The following is an 18,854-nucleotide window of genomic DNA, read 5'->3' on the forward strand; positions in this document are numbered from 1 at the left end:
ATGTGATGGAAGAATCAACAGATTTAGACATACTTTATTTGAGGGCAATTTATCATATATACAAATTAGTAAATCTTGCAGGCACCCTAAATGATTGAAGAACATTAACATTAAGTGTCATTTTATTCAAGAGAAAATTAAGCAAGGTTTAATGAAAGTATGTTATGTACCATCAGATGTTCAAATGGTTGATATTTTCACAAAGCCTCTCGGTAAAGTTTCATTTGTAAGATTAAGAAAGATAATGTTAAATGGAAAGTAATAACTTATGTTTCTTTTTATTGACATTAAGTTCATTATGGTTTGGTTATGTTATGATAAGGTAATATAGTTATATTTGTTGTAAACATTTTGACTGAGGGAGGGTGTCGTGATCAAGATGTTGGTTCATATCAATCAATAGCAAGAGAGCACCAATAGTAACAGAAGTGCAAAAAATATAAAAATAAAGACGACAATGAAAAATGCTGTATATCTGAGTTCTTGTTTGAGTTATCAAAATTGCTTTTAAGAAGTAAATTGCTAGTCGTCAATCTATTTATTTAAAGCACTATGCAACAATATATATATATATACTTCTTTTTTTATATAAAATAAAATCAATTTATTTTAAAATCTAATAGTGCTGGTAATACAAAAACTAATTATTTTTTAACATATTTTTTAAAATATTTTTTTTAGATTTACTAAAACATGTTTCTTCTGCTAAAGATGTTACAAACAGATAACGTTTTAAATTCTTCAGCAATTGTCTATTATAAAAACAGTCCAAATTTTACAGTCTGTAGCACTTTATAAACTAATTTATTTTAATTACAATAATAAAAAAAATATTAATTAGAGCAAATGACTGTTGGAATACCAAAAAGTGGGTTGAGTTGACAGAAAACTTTAAGTTAGGAAAGAAAGTGACCAGTGCAGCAACCATGTACAAACAGTTTGTATTAGTTGAATTACCATGTAATGTATGTATCGATATTCATACACATCTTCCAAAATTAAGTTTGTCTATCATCGCAACCTTTCTTGAGTTGCGAAGAGTTGGTAAGCGTCATTTACCTTACATGAACATTATGCATTATCAAAATAAAACCTAGAATATAAAATTACATCAATTATGAAACATGGAGTGTTATTTGTTTTTTTAATGCTCAAAAAGTGAGACCTGTTAATATTTACTACTGATTACAGCAGACGTACGGCAATATAATGAAACAAAACATATGAGAATGTGGTGAGAATGGGCAAACAAATGTCTGTCACTTGTTGCATAAGACTTGAAGCGTGCAGTGGATAACAAAATCTTGAAAATTGTACAGATAACTATCAAAAAGTTACACGTTTTCCCCCTAAACTATTCTTGCTCAATCCCTGGTGAAATTCTCTTGCAACAACTAGGCTACAACAAAATTTGCAAGTGATGGATTCCAAGGCAGCTGAAAAACTTATATAAAATCAGAAGTATGGGCCCAGCACTCAGATTTATGAACCAATCTAATGTAAAAGAAGATTTTCTTTACCAGTTCTTGCTAATAACAATTGCTGGATTTCTTATTTCTTCACAGAGAGAAGCATTAGTCACTCAAATACCATCATTCCAACAATTCTAAAAAAAAACCCCATCAGAATTCAAACAAGCTTTTCAAATCACAAACTCATGGCAGTGATTATCTGCAACAGTAAAGCTGTTTTTATAATGGACTTAATGCCAAAGGACAACGTAATAATTTCTAACCAACTAAAATCAGGCTCTATTCTTCTTCACAGTAATGTCCGGACCCATACTACAGTTGCAGTCCAAGCTTTGTCAAGTTGTTTGGGTGGAAAATGTTTTATTGCTCAGACCTTATATGTCAGACCTTGCTATGAGCAGTTTCACATTTCCCTAACTTAAAGAGTTCACAAATGGAAAATGTTTTAGAGATGATGACAAATTAGTTTCCAGTCAAAAATTAATTAAATGGACTAGTTATAGGAGACTTACAATGAGATTTTAAAGCTAGTAAGCAGGAATGATATATTCTTAAATGTAAGAGATGATTACGTGGAGAAATAGATTAAGGTATTTTAAAAAATAGATAAAATTGAATAAAACTTTTCCTTAGCTTTTTTAAAGTAAGCAGTTCTCAAACAGCAGATTTAATGCTCTTACCCCATTCCTTCTTTTAATTTTATTTTGGGTTTTATCCTTGCTGTTCCAAAATGTATTAAACACCAACCCTAAACACTTCACCCTCTCAAGCTTTTTCTCTTCCAGTAAAACTTCTTTTCACTCGGTCAGTAAGAGATACTCCTTCACATGAGTTTCATGTTTACTCAAATTCCCTTCAGACCTATCATGTATACTTCAAATTTCTTATAATTTAACTTAAATCTTTACCTTCCACATAACAATTATCATCTGTAAAACATAACTGCTTATTTTATCTTCCCCCATTGTAATCTTCTACACTCTTGCCAACTCTTGAAAGCCACCCTACTCACCAAAAAGCATTAGGACACAACCCAAAAACCCTGCTGCAGAATTAGTTTCACTAAAGCCACATTTTTTTTACCTAAGTTCTTAATAGCAGCAGTCAAGACTGGGTCAAAATCTATATTTATTTGGTCCCAAAGTTACAGCCTAATAAGCACATCACTACATAATTTTTTCCAACTTATCTACCTTTGAGCTTTTAGTACTCTCAGTGACAGACTAAAAAGTAACAAAACATAAAAAATACTAGCTCACACACAAGTAAAGTTTTCTTCACTATTATCACATTAAAATGTACTGTAGTTGATTTTAAAAATTATCAATTTTTATCCTGGTGAAAGTGTTATGTTATAAAGACGTCAGCATTAGTTCTAAAATTACCATGTCCTCTTATAGAAACATGGGTAGAAAGTTTAAAAAATACCAATGTCCTCATACAACCAGACATCAAGGAAATGATAATAAAATAACTTCTATTAATTTTATATTAAATGATTAAAAAAAAAAGTATAAGTTTACACTGAACATTTTATAAAGTGCATATTTAGAATTAGATTGTTTTTCGTTATTTATTAATAGTTATATTTAGCATAATATGGATCAGCATTTTGGTACGTTGTTTATGGTGCATGCAAACTCTTCATAGGCATCAATCATCTTTGATATTGGATATGATTGGTTATGTGGAATTTTTACTGCAAAACATTTTATGAACAAATACTATAAAAATGAAGCATTTACAGTCTCCAATCAATGAAAACACTAACAAGCACTATTTGAGTGACATGTCAAAAGTACAGATTTCAAATGTGATACAAGAGGTGATCCAGATTATTGCAACAGTTTGGATTCTGAACAACCATCAACAAGTAGAAGAAGAGTAAACCAAAACATTCCTGATTTATTTGAAGACTAGTATGATACAATAATGACAACGACTCTTTGGTTGACAGCATCGTTCTCACACCTAGATGTGCGATTAAAAAATTATCTATCATAAAAGCACAATATTAATTTGACCACAATATGTTGGCAACTAAAATAGTATGATCAGCATTTTAAGTGTCATCATGAATTCAAATGCTTACTACCTGTTAGCTTTATGTTCTACATCAACTGCTCTAAAACTTGTCCTCTTATCAGTTCTCACAAAACAGAATCTACTTTATTTAACCCTTTCAGTCTTTACAGAAAGAATTGATGTTAAATGTAACATTAATTACAATACTACTGACATTATTATTATTATTAACATTACAATTATATTGAACTACTATCCTTTTGCTAATAATTTTAATTTCTGCAAAAATAATACATTAGTAAAATTTATTACCCAATATTAATACCCACAATCTGCAAATACACACAAAATTTATTATAAGAAATAACAAATCAAAACATACAAATTGCAATGCATAAATTACAAATTTTTCTTGTCAAGTAAAACATTTAGACATAACAAATGGATTGACCGTTTTAAATGACCTGACACAAGCAGTATGCATATATCAATAGCAAGCATTACAAAAAAAAAAAAATATATATATATATGTATATATATAGCAATTACCAATTACCCTTTACTAAATACAAGTTGACAGCTACAAAATAATAACTTACAGTAGATGCTACAGCATAGAATGTGATTCTGCTAGTCACACTTTTTGCTTTTCTTAATTTGTGATGGTGTATGGGATAAATTAGAGTGATAGTCTACTTTCCTGAACTCTTTTAATTTTAGCTTTATGCAAAATCAATGGTAAAACATAAATTAAATTAGTAAGCTCAGGATATAATAAATAAAGTGTACGATTTCATGAAAAAAGAAGCAAATAGATTTGTAAAATCCAAAAAAAAATACAATCAGATTTATTTCTGTTCAAAAGTAAGAATAAATACAGTAGCCATATGTAACATATCTCAAATTCAAGATAGAAAGGAAACATAAAAAAGATTTATTAAAAAAAATGACATCACAACTCAAAAGATTTCCTATTCTCTCGATACACCCAGAAAGTACACGGATCATGAAAAATCTATCAGAAGGCAAGATGATTTTGACCTGGTCAAAGCGAGAACTGTAACTCAATCTCATATATAAACTTACCAATCATAAAAATTGCAATTATGTTCAAAAGATCAATTAAGTTCTCAGGAAATGAAATCAAGTTAAAATGAATATTAAAACAATGAGGTTTTAAATAGAAAAAACTTGATAACAGGAAACTTCTTTTTGAGAAACACAACATAAAATTTAAATGAATAAAACACCAATAACACACAGATTGTATCTTGACGAAATACACATTTTGTCAAGTCGTACATCTAGTAAATCATGTAAAGGAGCTGAAGAGGTGAATTACAAAACCAAATTTTTTAAGGCAGTAGATTAATTATAATACACACATTTTATTTTTCTAAAGCCAATTATACATTCAATTAAACTTATTGTGATTCAATAATGAATGGGCATATCAAAATAAAAATAAGATTTAACAAGATAACTGTACATTTAACATACTTACAAAATTTGCCTAGATAAAGTAATAAATTCATATAGTACATTGTATGCAATTTAAATTTTAATTCCGAAATTTAATTTACTTGCTTATAAATATTTTATGTAATTTCTAATACTACTTCACTTGTAAAATTACCATAACATACAATTACTTCTACTGCATACAATTATTGTACAATGAACTAGCAGACCAATGTATACGGAAAATGATGAAACCGTACATTATGCTAAAAGGATAGAATGTCAGCTGGACCAGGCAAGATGGTTCATTAGCTCACCAGTAAGCTTTAAATTTTGTGACATCATCTACTTGTAATACTTCTAACGATCAGTAAAAATGGAATTTATCAACATTACAAAAGACCATTCTGTTATCCCCTGTAGTTTCTAGGCCATTTTACTTATTTTCATACATTAGATACTAGCAATCTACTGAAACTAGGTGGTCAGAACTATGATCTGTATACAAGATTTAATATCCTGATTGAACATTTTCACTGAAAGTTTTGAACAAAACTTTCAGTGGATGAAAGTATAACCGTCACTTAATAGCATAAGCATTCATAAAAGTACAATTGCCACTAAAAAGCATAAGCCTTAAGTACAAATAAAAACCACTATTACATGGGGGGGGGGGGGGTGTGGAGGTTAAACTGTAGATGATATATGACACAGCAATATATTATATAAATTTTTTTGTATGTAGAAATGGCAACGAGGTTGAAAAGTCTGAAATTAGAAAATAAGATTTGGGATTTGTTACAGTTATTAGAAATGTGAATTAAAAAAAAAGTTATAAAAGTTTTACTGTTAATTTTTTCATTTCACTGTCAAAGTAGGTGTAAGGAAGGCAAATGGTATACTTCAGAACCCAACATAAAAAAAAAAAACAAAGGAGATCCCAAAAATAAAATTTGCAGTCTGAAAAAATCACAACAAAGCTTCATTAATAATGCACAAATGCATTATTCGTATTAGGATTCAGGAAGAAAAAAGTACACAATTAAACACAAGCTCTGCTTTTGTCTATGGAATTAAGCACTGATGAGTGTGCAGGTGTTGTTAAACATCACAAATAAAAGAAGCACATAATGGTGTAGGAAAATGTCTCAAGGTTTTCAACAAAAATTCTGAAATTACATGTGGCATACAAAGGGTTAAAACACGTTAGAAAGCAGACATGAAAACAATATTCACTGTTCATCTTCTCACTTAGTTCCAGCTTATTCTTACTGCTTCTTTGCAAAGTGTTGGCTTCCATTTAACATAATGTCATTCATGCAGAAACAAAAACTTCTGAATTTTCAAGATTAAAAGAATCATGTAATACATAATTATATGCAACAAAAAATAAGCCAATTTTGGATTTAGCATACACATTGCATCTTATAGCAAATTGCATAACAAAATTATTACATATTCTCATATCTGACATTGTCAGGGTGATTTTTTGCACCTATTACAGAAAAAAAAGATCTTTTAAAATCTAAATAGTTCTTTCAACAAAAATGTTTGTAATTGTAATTACCTAAAATTAAATTACATGATAAATATTATTGAAACAACTCTAAACTATAACTACGAAATAATATGCCTAAACCTGATCTACTCAATATTATATTTATTTGCAATGTTATTCAACAATCCAACATTACTCATCTCAAGAATGGGTATGGATAAAAAGAAAGAATTCATTTATCTGCAAGAATAATGAAAAATCAACATGAAGCTCTTATTCAGGACAGTAAGTCTACACAAAAAAAAAAAGATTAGAACATCTTAGCAAGTCCATATTAATCTATCAAAGCAATAATAATATGCATGATTTATGTAAAGTATTTTATACAGATCAGAATAAATCTCTATTTATTCATTTACTATGTAGAATAAGATAACAATCTAGAAGGAACTAAAAAACATTCAAGTTAATGTTGCAGGTTTGTTTAATTAGTACAATTATAGAACTCAAAAACAAAATAAAACTTTCAAAAATTGTAATAGAACAATTAATCAGATAAGGTCTTGTTAGGTATACAATTTATTGTGAAAACAAATACAGTACTATGATTTTTTGAAGAAACCTCAGGATTGGTCAATTGTTTTAAATTAGAAGCAAGAAAGTATAAATGAATAATAAATATTTAATGAAAAGCTTTGTTTCATCAAGACTTCAAATTGAAAAAATATAGTTTGATATTGTTGAAAGTGAAATCAATTTCATTCTCATAAGAATTTATCTTTCAGAATTAAAGCCACCTATGCAAAACATTTCACACCATGGACTACATAAATACTAATTACCAACAAACAGAAACTTAATTCTTTGTACAGTCAATAATGGTATATCTAAGTAAAATAATAACATTGTATTCAATAAATAAATTTTTTCATTCAAGAACTAGAATAGGTAAATTAAGTGACAAAATACTAAAACTTTCACCTTATGACACTAGTCACCGAAATATTATCTAACGAAACATAGGAATATCTATACACAATTTTTTTATATAATTTACATTTAATTTTACCAATATTTAATATTTAATATTTTCACAATATTCACCAAAAACACCCCAATCATAAAAATCAGGTTAAAAAAAAAATTGAGTAAAAATAAATGAAATGTCGTAAAACCGGTATAATTTTTTCTTTTCTACCTGCTAAACAAAAATAATTCACCACCCAATATTTAAACACAACCGATAACAGTTTAACCAAAACATCAACTGCAAAGATTCACCCACTCTACTGGCGTACACGAATGTGGAAATAAGCGCTCGAATAAATCACTGGAAATGAATTTTCATCTCTGTGAAATTAAGGTGTACAAAGAAAGGCCTCAGGAGAGTACAAACGTACGTAACACTATATTACAACGAGGAAACTGAAATTAGTAACGTACAACCTAGCCTTGCCTGACAAAAGTGAGTCATCTGAACCTTATTTTTCAGTGGCATATTTATATACAATTATGTAGAGACAAAAATTCATTGTATCTACAAAATTTCGTAACACTAAAGCAATGAAACTTGCAAATCCATTACCAAGCCATAATCTTCCTCTTCCTCACACATAAAATCGTCCTCTACATCCGACATTTTGGACCGGCAGATCAAAAATGCGCAAAAGACAATGCGCTATGTACACAATACACAGCCTTTCAAATCAACTCCATTAGATAAATACGTTTATGTTCCTTGATGACTTGGTGTTTTTTAAACACAAAAAAATTCCCTAACCATTAATTGTACGTTTACAGAAATATATTTTAAGCATTTTGCATAAGTCTACAAATATATATTTTTTTTGTGTAACTGGTGAATTTCTAATTATTTCAAAGAAAGCTGTTTAACAAACCTAAAAAATATTAAAAATAACAATAAGTCTCTAATTTCAAACATAAATAAAAATTCAAAAACTCGGTAGCTGGAAATTATATGTATATACTTTATTCACCATCATTGTATATAAAAAAGCTATATGAATTATGAACATATTTTTAAGATAAAAAGATTTACAGAGCTTTAAATCATTAAATTACAAAATACATTTAAAAAAATCAACTTTAGTTATAATTACAAAGTTAAATTTTTATTAAATCCCGGAATTCAGATTTGTCATGTTATCACGTATCGAATTATGGAAGCATTGGTGTCAGACAACGACAAACCGAAGAGTCTACTTTGTGTTATAGTTTTATGCATGGATTACTAAAATTGTCTGTTGTTTGACTCGCGTGAAACTTTTAACGTGTTTTAAAATAGTTAGAATTATCGTTTCAGTCACTGTTTGTTATTTTGAAATTTTTGTCGGTTAAAGTTCGGACTGTGATAGGCTAGTTATGGCAGCCTTACCGAGGAGGATTATCAAGGAAACTCAAAGGTTGTTGCAAGAACCAGTGCCTGGTATTAGTGCTGTGCCAGATGATTCTAATGCAAGATATTTCCACGTTATTGTAACAGGCCCAGAAGATTCCCCGTTCGAAGGTGGCTTATTTAAATTAGAACTTTTCCTTCCTGAAGATTATCCAATGTCTGCTCCAAAAGTTAGGTTTATCACTAAAATCTATCATCCAAATATTGACAGACTTGGACGAATATGTTTGGATATACTTAAAGATAAATGGAGCCCAGCGCTACAGATAAGAACAGTGTTGTTATCAATTCAGGCACTTTTAAGTGCTCCAAATCCTGATGATCCGTTAGCTAATGATGTTGCTGAACTTTGGAAAGTGAATGAAGTAGAAGCTATACGGAATGCTAAAGAATGGACTCGGAGATATGCTATGGACAATTGATTAAGTTTGGATGATTAACGTACTTGCTTCATTGGGATCCAGCCCTGTGTCTTAAAAACGATGTTGATGCTAAAGAACTAGCCTTTTAGGCCTATTCTGCTATTATTAAGTGAGAATTTTTAAAGTTAGATGATACAGTTAATGATAATTGGTACATATTGTAGATAAAAGAAGTTAACACATCTTTGGCTAAAGGTATAATTGTGAATGGCTGAAACTGTTAATTGTATTTCTTACACTGCATTTAAGTGAATATATATTGGCAATGCCTTGAACAGATGTTTCATGTGTATATATATATACCATCATTTTCTGCCTCTATCTGCATCTTTGGTTGCATAAAAGTGCTGGCCTGTGTTTTCTTCTAGTAGTACCTTAGTTAACGTGATTAAGTTCTACTTGCTGTTTATTTTGTTTATTTTTTAAAATTACTATCCCTTCATATTTATTTAATTGTAAACCTCCACTTTATCTGCACAGCCAATAATGAATCTACTAGACACAAGTTAAAATTATTCAATAGTGAATTGATAGCAATATGTACTAAAAAAGGAAATAACTTGTTTTGTTGTATTGATAACAATAACTTACTCTGGTCTTTCTTTAATCACTTTAACAACATTTTGGGTATATGGGTAAGTGTAGATAATGTTTTATTATGAAATACTCTTTAAAAATTGTGATGTAAGAAGTTGGAAAACATTAGATGAAATCATATTTGTATAAAAATTTATTTTTAAATTAAAATGAAAGATTCCTACTTTTCTGTTGTATAGTGTATTTAGTATTTAACATCTCTTCTTTTACTGAAGCATTTATGTAACTTATTTATAAAATATCCTTTAGTTTGTAAATGATAGAAAATGTCACTAACATTTTGAAATTTTATTTTTTTGTTAACCAATTTTTTGAAACTAAATGAATGTATTTTAAAACATACAGCATAATTTCATTGAAACAATATGGAAGGTCACTGAATATGCCTTAACTGTGTATATTTTCAAGGTATTGTAGTTTATTGTAAATGATGCTGTAATTTTAAATAAGCTATGTTTAAGTTTTGGTTTGCTAAAAGTTAAAATCTGATTTAATTACCCTCTATATATTTAGTTAAAGTATTTCCTCCAGGAGTAATGTAAAAAGTATTTGAGCTAAACTATTTCATTTAGAAATAATTGAAATTATACTTTGTGATGAAGTAAAAATTTTATTGAGGTTTTATTCTTATGTTTTTATAGTCAAGCTATAATTCTGATGATCACAGTGTATAGTTTCTGAATTTCATTATATTAGCTAAAATGTCTGATAAATTAGCTAGGATCAAGTGTTTTAATCTTTTTTTAAATAAAGCATACTATGGCTTGAGCAATATTTAACAGAATAAGAAAGTAATGAAATTTATTTAAAAAGTTGTGTAATATTTAAGAAACTAAACAATTTGCTCAATTACAGTTTAATACACCTGTGCTGAAGCACTATTGAGCTAAATAGGTTGCTTCTGTATCTAACTTTGGTATCAAAAGTAAACATACTTTTAAGTACTGATTTAACTTATAAAGATTTAAAATGTTAACACTTCTATCTTATCAAATGTAATTTTTTTTAATTATATTGAATGTGATATTCTAGTTTGTTGAATTTTTTTTATACCAGCTAGATCTTTATATCAAATAAATGTGCAGTGGTTGGTGTTACGGAAGTTGTCAAGAAAGAATATCTAATATAGTGTCCCTTAATTAATTTTTTTGCTGCTACATTACATATATATATGTGTGTGTGTGCGCGCGTGTAAATTTAATAAAATAATTACATTATATACTATGTTTTTCTCTTTTTTTTAATATATCTGACTTATTGAGCAGGTCAGATAATGTTTGTTACTTTGTTGTAGCAAATGTTTTATTGAAGTGCTGATAATTTCTGCAATTTAATATAAAATACCTATTTTATTTTACTCATGCTTATTTGCTAAATTAAAAACTATGTAATCAGTGATGTTTTAAAACCGATCTGATTTTTAGTGCCATCAGTTATACCATATCTTCAGATATAACATACATTTAAGTATGTTCATGTATTTTAAAAATTCAATCCATTGTGTTTCTTTATTAAACCTCTACAGATGTTACATGAATATGTGTATCCTTAGTATTTAGCTATGTTTTAACTAATTTATGTTAATGTTATTCAGAAGAGCAAAGAAATACTTAACTTATAATCATCCAAAAAAAAATTTAACAAATTTGGAGTATTCATTTAAATTTATAAAAGGTTCAATATAGTCTTTTTAATTTGAGATGAATGGGACCAGGTGTAGCTTGGATTTTGTGAAATTCAGTTAATAGAATTTCTTTGAAATAATAGTGATAGTATTTGAAAACTCCATTAAAATAGATTTTAGATAAAGCAAGATATACCTATATTTCAAGTTAATATTTTTTAACTTTACTTGAGTAAAGTAAAAAAGAGATGCTTCTTCACAGTTTTTGATAAATTTTTAACTTCTTTTTTTATAAAGGATAAATGCATTTCTTTGCATCTAGTTATTTATTTATACTCATTCATTTTAATCGTAACAAAACCTTTTTATTACAGTATCTCTTTAGAACAGGCCTCTGCCTGTTCTAGAGATACTGTATTTCCTCTTACTTCATGTAAAGTACTCAATTTGCCTCACTTTATGAATTACCTTTATGTTGCAATCTTTCTTGTGTATAGATTATTTCAATTAAAAAGAAACTACTACTAATTCTTCATTAACTCTCATTTCAAATTAATAAAAATTTGTCCACCTTGCCTTCTTGTTGATTCATAGTAAGCTGCTTATTTTGCAGAATCCTGTCATATATATATTGAACATAATAGGCATTGTGGGTATGGTAAAATAAATAAAAAAGAATTTGAATTTCAAATTATTGAACTGAAAATTATTCAATTTATTTGAAATGCATAAATATGAAAAATGTTTGAATAAAATATCAATTTATTCTCTGTTTGAAATAAGTGAGTATATTTTTATTAGAGTCTGTTGTACTTATTTATAAAGTATTTTTTAACATCTATTAGTAAGTATTAATTTCCAATTTTTTCAGAAATTCTGCATGAAGTTTTTTTTCATTTTATTTAGATGTATGATTATATGAAAAATATTATTGCTGATAATAATTGACTAATTAACAGTTATGATACCCTGTTTAAAAGTTACCAACCAGTTTTCATCTTAAAAATCAAGTATTTTTAATTTCATTAAGCAGTTATTGGTTTAAAAATTCATGTTCGTTATTTATAGTATGATTCTTCTGCAGATGTAGCAGGTCTAGGTTTACATTAGTTCATATTGACAGTAGTGAAGTTGTTACTTAGGGGAAATGTAGTTAATTATACTTGAAAGGACTCAACATAATTTTTACTTGGCCTCTGTATCCCATAAGCATTTCTGTAAGTCTTATTTGGTGAAATCATTTTATCTGTTTGTAAATACTCTGTTGTGTAAATTTTATATACAAAAAAGTAATAATTCTTGAAATTGAACTATTCATCAGTTTATGTTGAATTTTACTAGTCTGATTTTATTAAATCAGTTGCTGATCATTAATTATTAAATGAAATCTGTAGATGATTTTGTTTTTTACAGTTCTGCCAAAAACAGAAGAAAATTGTCAGAGATTAGTTCTTTTACTGCTAAAGATTATAGGGGAGAGAATTATTTTAATTAACTGTGGCTGTTGCTTAGATTATTATAGAGTTTTATGTTATCCCATAGCCTATGTATTATGAAGTTATGCTAATGGTTCATTAATTATGTTAAATAAATTCAACCAAATAAAAATTTGTGTTATTGGCCAATACAAGAAAGCTTGATTTTTCCTTATTTTCTTTTAAAAACAAAATCTAGCAAATAATTATATTTTTATTTATAAAGATTTTTAAAAAGCTATATAATCAATTAGTTATTGTATCATTAATTTTTTTGTAGACTAAGGTATTTATTTCTAATCTGTTAAATTTATCAGTCAGTTTTTATCAGTTATGCTTTGTTTTGATAAAATCATTTTTTTCAGAGTAATAAGCTTTTATTTATGTTAAGTAAATGTTTAATAATTTTAAAAAATGAATTATCAAATTGTTTTTATGATGTAAAGATTTATTGAAAGTTTATAAATTTTTAAATAACATACTGCATTCTTCTGAAATCCTGATTGTAGGGATTAGATTAATCTTGATTAGAAAAAAATAATTTTAAAAAACCAATTAATATTACTATATCAAATAAAAAATTCTTAAGTTCTATTTTTATTTCATCAAGGTTCAGCTTATTTTAAATAAATTGTGATATTATTTATCTCAACTGGATGGGTCATATGTCATACTATTCCATGTGTTAAGCGATTTATATTTAATGAATTTAATACTATAAATGTATTTTAAGTGTAAGTAGTTAATTATTTGCTCTTCTATGATGTTGGTTAACTATTTGTTAATATTGTTAAATATAAATGAAATAAAAATGTTAAAGATTTAATTTACCTTTTTATTCTTCCATGTCATATTGTATTACATTTCTGTTTTATATAGAAATATTGTATTTGTTGTAAAGATACTACAACTTAGCAGAAATGGTTTCGTGTAAATTAAAGATATTTTGTCATTAGTTTTTGGTTTAGTTGTAACTACCTAAACGTTTCTGCTCTATACCAATCTTTTAATAGTAGAATATTCCTATATCCTACCTTTTCAATTTAGCTTCTTTATATATTACAATTTTTATCTTTCCTTTTCCTAATCTGTTAAATTTATCAGTCAGTTTTTATCAGTTATGCTTTGTTTTGATAAAATCATTTTTTTCAGAGTAATAAGCTTTTATTTATGTTAAGTAAATGTTTAATAATTTTAAAAAATGAATTATCAAATTGTTTTTATGATGTAAAGATTTATTGAAAGTTTATAAATTTTTAAATAACATACTGCATTCTTCTGAAATCCTGATTGTAGGGATTAGATTAATCTTGATTAGAAAAAAATAATTTTAAAAAACCAATTAATATTACTATATCAAATAAAAAATTCTTAAGTTCTATTTTTATTTCATCAAGGTTCAGCTTATTTTAAATAAATTGTGATATTATTTATCTCAACTGGATGGGTCATATGTCATACTATTCCATGTGTTAAGCGATTTATATTTAATGAATTTAATACTATAAATGTATTTTAAGTGTAAGTAGTTAATTATTTGCTCTTCTATGATGTTGGTTAACTATTTGTTAATATTGTTAAATATAAATGAAATAAAAATGTTAAAGATTTAATTTACCTTTTTATTCTTCCATGTCATATTGTATTACATTTCTGTTTTATATAGAAATATTGTATTTGTTGTAAAGATACTACAACTTAGCAGAAATGGTTTCGTGTAAATTAAAGATATTTTGTCATTAGTTTTTGGTTTAGTTGTAACTACCTAAACGTTTCTGCTCTATACCAATCTTTTAATAGTAGAATATTCCTATATCCTACCTTTTCAATTTAGCTTCTTTATATATTACAATTTTTATCTTTCCTTATAGTTTTTACCTTCTACACTTTGTACTAATACTAACCTAAACTACTGGATATATTCAAAGTAGGCCTGCTGATGTAAATTTTTCTTTTTATATAATTATATCACATTAAATTCTCTGTTAGCAGGATTTTTTTTTTCATTTAATGAATCCATCTAATTTTCAACATTCTGTTGTAATCGCATATCAAAAGCCTTATGTCTCTTTCTGTTTTCACTTTTATATAGCATTTTTTTCTGTTAAGTTTTTTTTCCATCTACATTTGGATCTTATCATTATCTGTTAACCAGTAAAAAATCATTTTACAATAGTAAAATAAATGTTCATTTATTTTGTAGTGTAATAATTAGATATTTGATTTTTTTATGACTTTTTAATTGCTAAATGAAGGAAATTTATGCTCACTGCTTATCTGTTAGTAAGCATTTTATAACTCGGCAAATATAACAAGCTAGAACTACTTCAACATACTAGCTTACTTCATTTAAATTTTTATAGCATTTAATAACCGTGAAAAAAATGTAATAATGTGTAAAAAACAGATTAGCAAACACAGCTTCCAAAAAAAAATGAATTCTGCTTACATAAAATATAAAGATCTGTTAGCCACCTACTACTGAAGATTGTTTTACACAACAAAATGTAACTTAAGAATCACGTCTAATTTAATAATTACAGAATCTTTTAATGAACATTTTATAAAACACAGATAGAGTATGATTTTTTTACACATTATTACATTTTTTCCTGTTTATTAAATGCTATACAAATTTAAATGAAGTAAACTAATTAATTTAGATTTTGTTTTGTTTAAATGAATATTGCAAAGAGATAAGATGTGGTTTGTTCAAGTAGTATTTTGTTTTTAAAAAGAGTTTCCAATTAATTAACACTGCTTAAAATAAAAAAATTATAAAAAGTAGAAATGTGGTATATAATATGAAGTTTCCTTGTTTTAAATATGTTTTTGAATTTACCTTTTGTATTTCAGGACATTGTATAAGTAATTATACTTTGATACAAAAACTTCTGATTTTTCCTTTATTTTTTTCACATTGCCATTATCAAAACTATAGAACATTACATGAAATATTGATTATCCAAGTAAGTATATTAAATTAATTAAAATGAATTAGGCTTTTTTTAAATGTATTTTTATTATACAATTGTGCGTAAAATATTTTCAACATCAATCGTTTTAAATTGTCAAAAATGTTAAAAAGTGCCTTTCACAGATTTTGAAAGTGAGATAACCTGTTTATGGAAGGAGATAGGCATCTTTTGCTCTGGAGCAGTAAGGAAACCTGCTGAGTATGAACAGTTTGTAAACATTATTAACAATCACCTATTTATTTATTTGTTGCTGCTTTATTATATACTGTAAACTGGCAATGCTACTCTCTGAATAGTGGTTACTGATAGTCGTGAAACCTTATAGTAGATGTTTAAACAGGTTTTTTCTCATCAATCTGACCAGGGTATTTATTGTTCCTTTGTAATAAGTTATATTGTTATCTTTTTCTCCTATTTATTCCTTATTAATTCAATTCTTGCTAATTTTTTTATAAATAAAAAGTTATAGAATTTTGTATATTAAATTTATTAGTTTTCAATTATCCATGGTTTATATGAATGTTGTAAGCCAGTTGCATCTAACATGCATTAATGATTCTAATGTACTCGATCTCATTTTCATGCAGATGAATCTTCTTAGTGATATAATTTTAATTAACAGTTGGTAAATTAAACCACTTAGTTTTAAAACTGTATCAATTACCCATGGTTTAAATGAATATTATAAGTCAGTTGCATATAACGTGCATCAAGGATTCTAATGTACTCAATCCCATTTTAATGCAGATGTACTTTCCCAGTGATATATACAAAAGATGTTGGTTATTATTGTGTTATGCTTCCAGTACCAGCCAGAAATGAACCCACCCTTATTACATTGAACCTAAATTTTAATCATATATTCAAAATCAAAACTCTCTTGTATCCTTACCATGGCTTGTAAAGAAATGTCTGTACTAAAAAAAAAGTGGTGGTGTTTTTTATCAAAATTATAAATTTTAAAATAGACTGAAATCCAAATTAATATTAATTCTTAGTGTCATAAGATGGATTGAGACCTACAGAGAGATCATTTGACGTTCAGTGTAGAAATGCTAAACATTTCTGTTATATTGGATTGATATTTTTTAAATTAAATAAATTATTAATCTTGGATAATCAACATTCCACTTTAAAAAATTTGAATATTAATTATTTACTGGTAACTAATTATACTGTTTAATTAGAGACAAGATTACTAAACTAATTATTGCATAGTATGGTCTTATTTTATGGTAATAATGTAATCATTAATGAAGAAGCATATTAAGTGTAAAAAAGCTGAGATTAGCCAGTAATAATATTGTATTCTAGTTAACAGTAATTATATGTATAATAAACTACAAATGTATTTTAATTAGTATTTTTTTTTTTTTTAAATATATTTGTCTAATGTAAAATTAATAAATGATTTTTCTTTTATTCTATGGTACTAAAATTTAGGTTACTTATTCACTGCAAGTAAGAATGTTATATACTGATAACGTGTAAATTAGGATTTGTAAAAAAATAATTTGTATAATACAAATAAGAATATTAATAGTGTTTATAAAATAATAATGTAAGCTTTTTACATTTTTTCTTTTCTCTTTTTATGTTCTATGTGTATTTATATAATTCGATAAATAAATATATATTTTGGGAACGGACTTAAATTTTCAATTTGGTGGTATAGTATGGATATATTAATTGACATTATGTTCACCAGTCCACCTTGGGATATATTCACAGTTTTGTAGATATACATATATAAATTGTTTATTGTAATTCCTCCACAACCTTAGTTATTATGCATATATATATATATATATATATATATATATATATATATGTTATATTTATTTATAAATAATTATTATTAAATTATAATATTATTATTTGTTTCCATAGTATTATAGCATGTGTGTTAACAATGATTTATTCATGAACTTCAAATTTAATTAAGACAAATGTTATTTGTCAGTGGTTTAGAAATAAACTAGCTGCCTATGGACAACTTTATTTAACCTTTATATATAATACTGTTTTTATGTTATCTATAATAATATAATAGTGTTAGTAATTCTATTTTCCTTATTTATTATAAGAAAAATATATTGTACTATATTCTGAAATAAGAGTTTTTCTTTTTTTACTTAGGTTATAATAATTTTATTATTATGTAAACTATTACTTAATTTTTTTATTTTATATATTTTATGATATTTGATTTTAAAGTACAGTTAAAAATATCTACATGTAATAAGTTTTCATAACATTTATTTGCTTTGTCTTCTCATTGTGGCATTAATGTGCAATTTTGTTACTCTTTTAAATATTGGTCTATATATATTATTTTGGGAATCGAGAATATTATTGTTATTATATGCCAGTGGTAATTTTTCTTTTGGTTCTAATTCATGATATTCCATCATTTGCTTCAAAGTGGTATTGCTTATAAAACAGATCCTTAAAATTAATTTTCAGTTTAAATATTAGGTGAACATTATGTACAGAACATGAATGTTTATTTAAATAGCATATATATAATATATATGTATATATATACTTTTACTATGTGGGCTCATGTTTCTGAATTTATCTGCTTTAAAGTGGGAAATCATTTTTTTTAACTTAAATGATCTGTTTTGTACACAAAATTGTATTTTAAAAAATGTGTTAAGAATTGTAAGAATATTTCCTTGTGTTTATGAGTATGTGAAATCGAAATTAGAATAAAGTTTTTGAATTGTCTGTATGCTTTTGTCCACATCATTTCTTTTTACCTTTGTAGCTGCTTTTAAAAATGTCACATTTATTTATTTGGAAATTTTTAAATTATCATCTGTTACTTTACTAAGGATGTGAACATTTTGGTAACCAAATCTTTGAGCCGGAAACAGTTAA

The 18,854-nt window shown here is 26.5% G+C and overlaps 2 protein-coding genes across 2 annotated transcripts in view; one reads left to right on the plus strand and one right to left on the minus strand.

The window, feature by feature from the left end:
- The window catches only part of alien (COP9 signalosome complex subunit 2 alien), a 49,673-nt gene extending 41,494 nt beyond the window's left edge, over positions 1-8,179 (minus strand). Inside the window, exon 1 of the mRNA XM_075359489.1 lies at positions 8,042-8,179. Within this exon, the coding sequence (XP_075215604.1) occupies positions 8,042-8,095 (54 nt within the window). The 5' untranslated portion in view covers positions 8,096-8,179. The remainder of the gene's footprint in view (positions 1-8,041) is intronic.
- Positions 8,180-8,636: 457 nt separating this feature from the next.
- On the plus strand, positions 8,637-18,705 carry LOC142321421 (ubiquitin-conjugating enzyme E2 N). The gene has a single exon (XM_075359490.1). It carries the CDS (start codon positions 8,839-8,841, stop codon positions 9,292-9,294), a length of 456 nt encoding a protein of 151 aa, XP_075215605.1. The 5' UTR covers positions 8,637-8,838; the 3' UTR covers positions 9,295-18,705.
- The last annotated feature ends 149 nt before the right edge of the window (positions 18,706-18,854 follow it).

Source organism: Lycorma delicatula, chromosome 3 (genome assembly GCF_047948215.1).
Source record: "Lycorma delicatula isolate Av1 chromosome 3, ASM4794821v1, whole genome shotgun sequence".
Taxonomy (NCBI): Eukaryota; Metazoa; Arthropoda; class Insecta; order Hemiptera; family Fulgoridae; genus Lycorma; species Lycorma delicatula.

Coding starts and splice junctions, on each gene's coding strand:
- LOC142321421 (XM_075359490.1), top strand. CDS start 8,839: ATGGCAGCCTTACCGAGGAGGATTATCAAGGAAACTCAAAGGTTGTTG.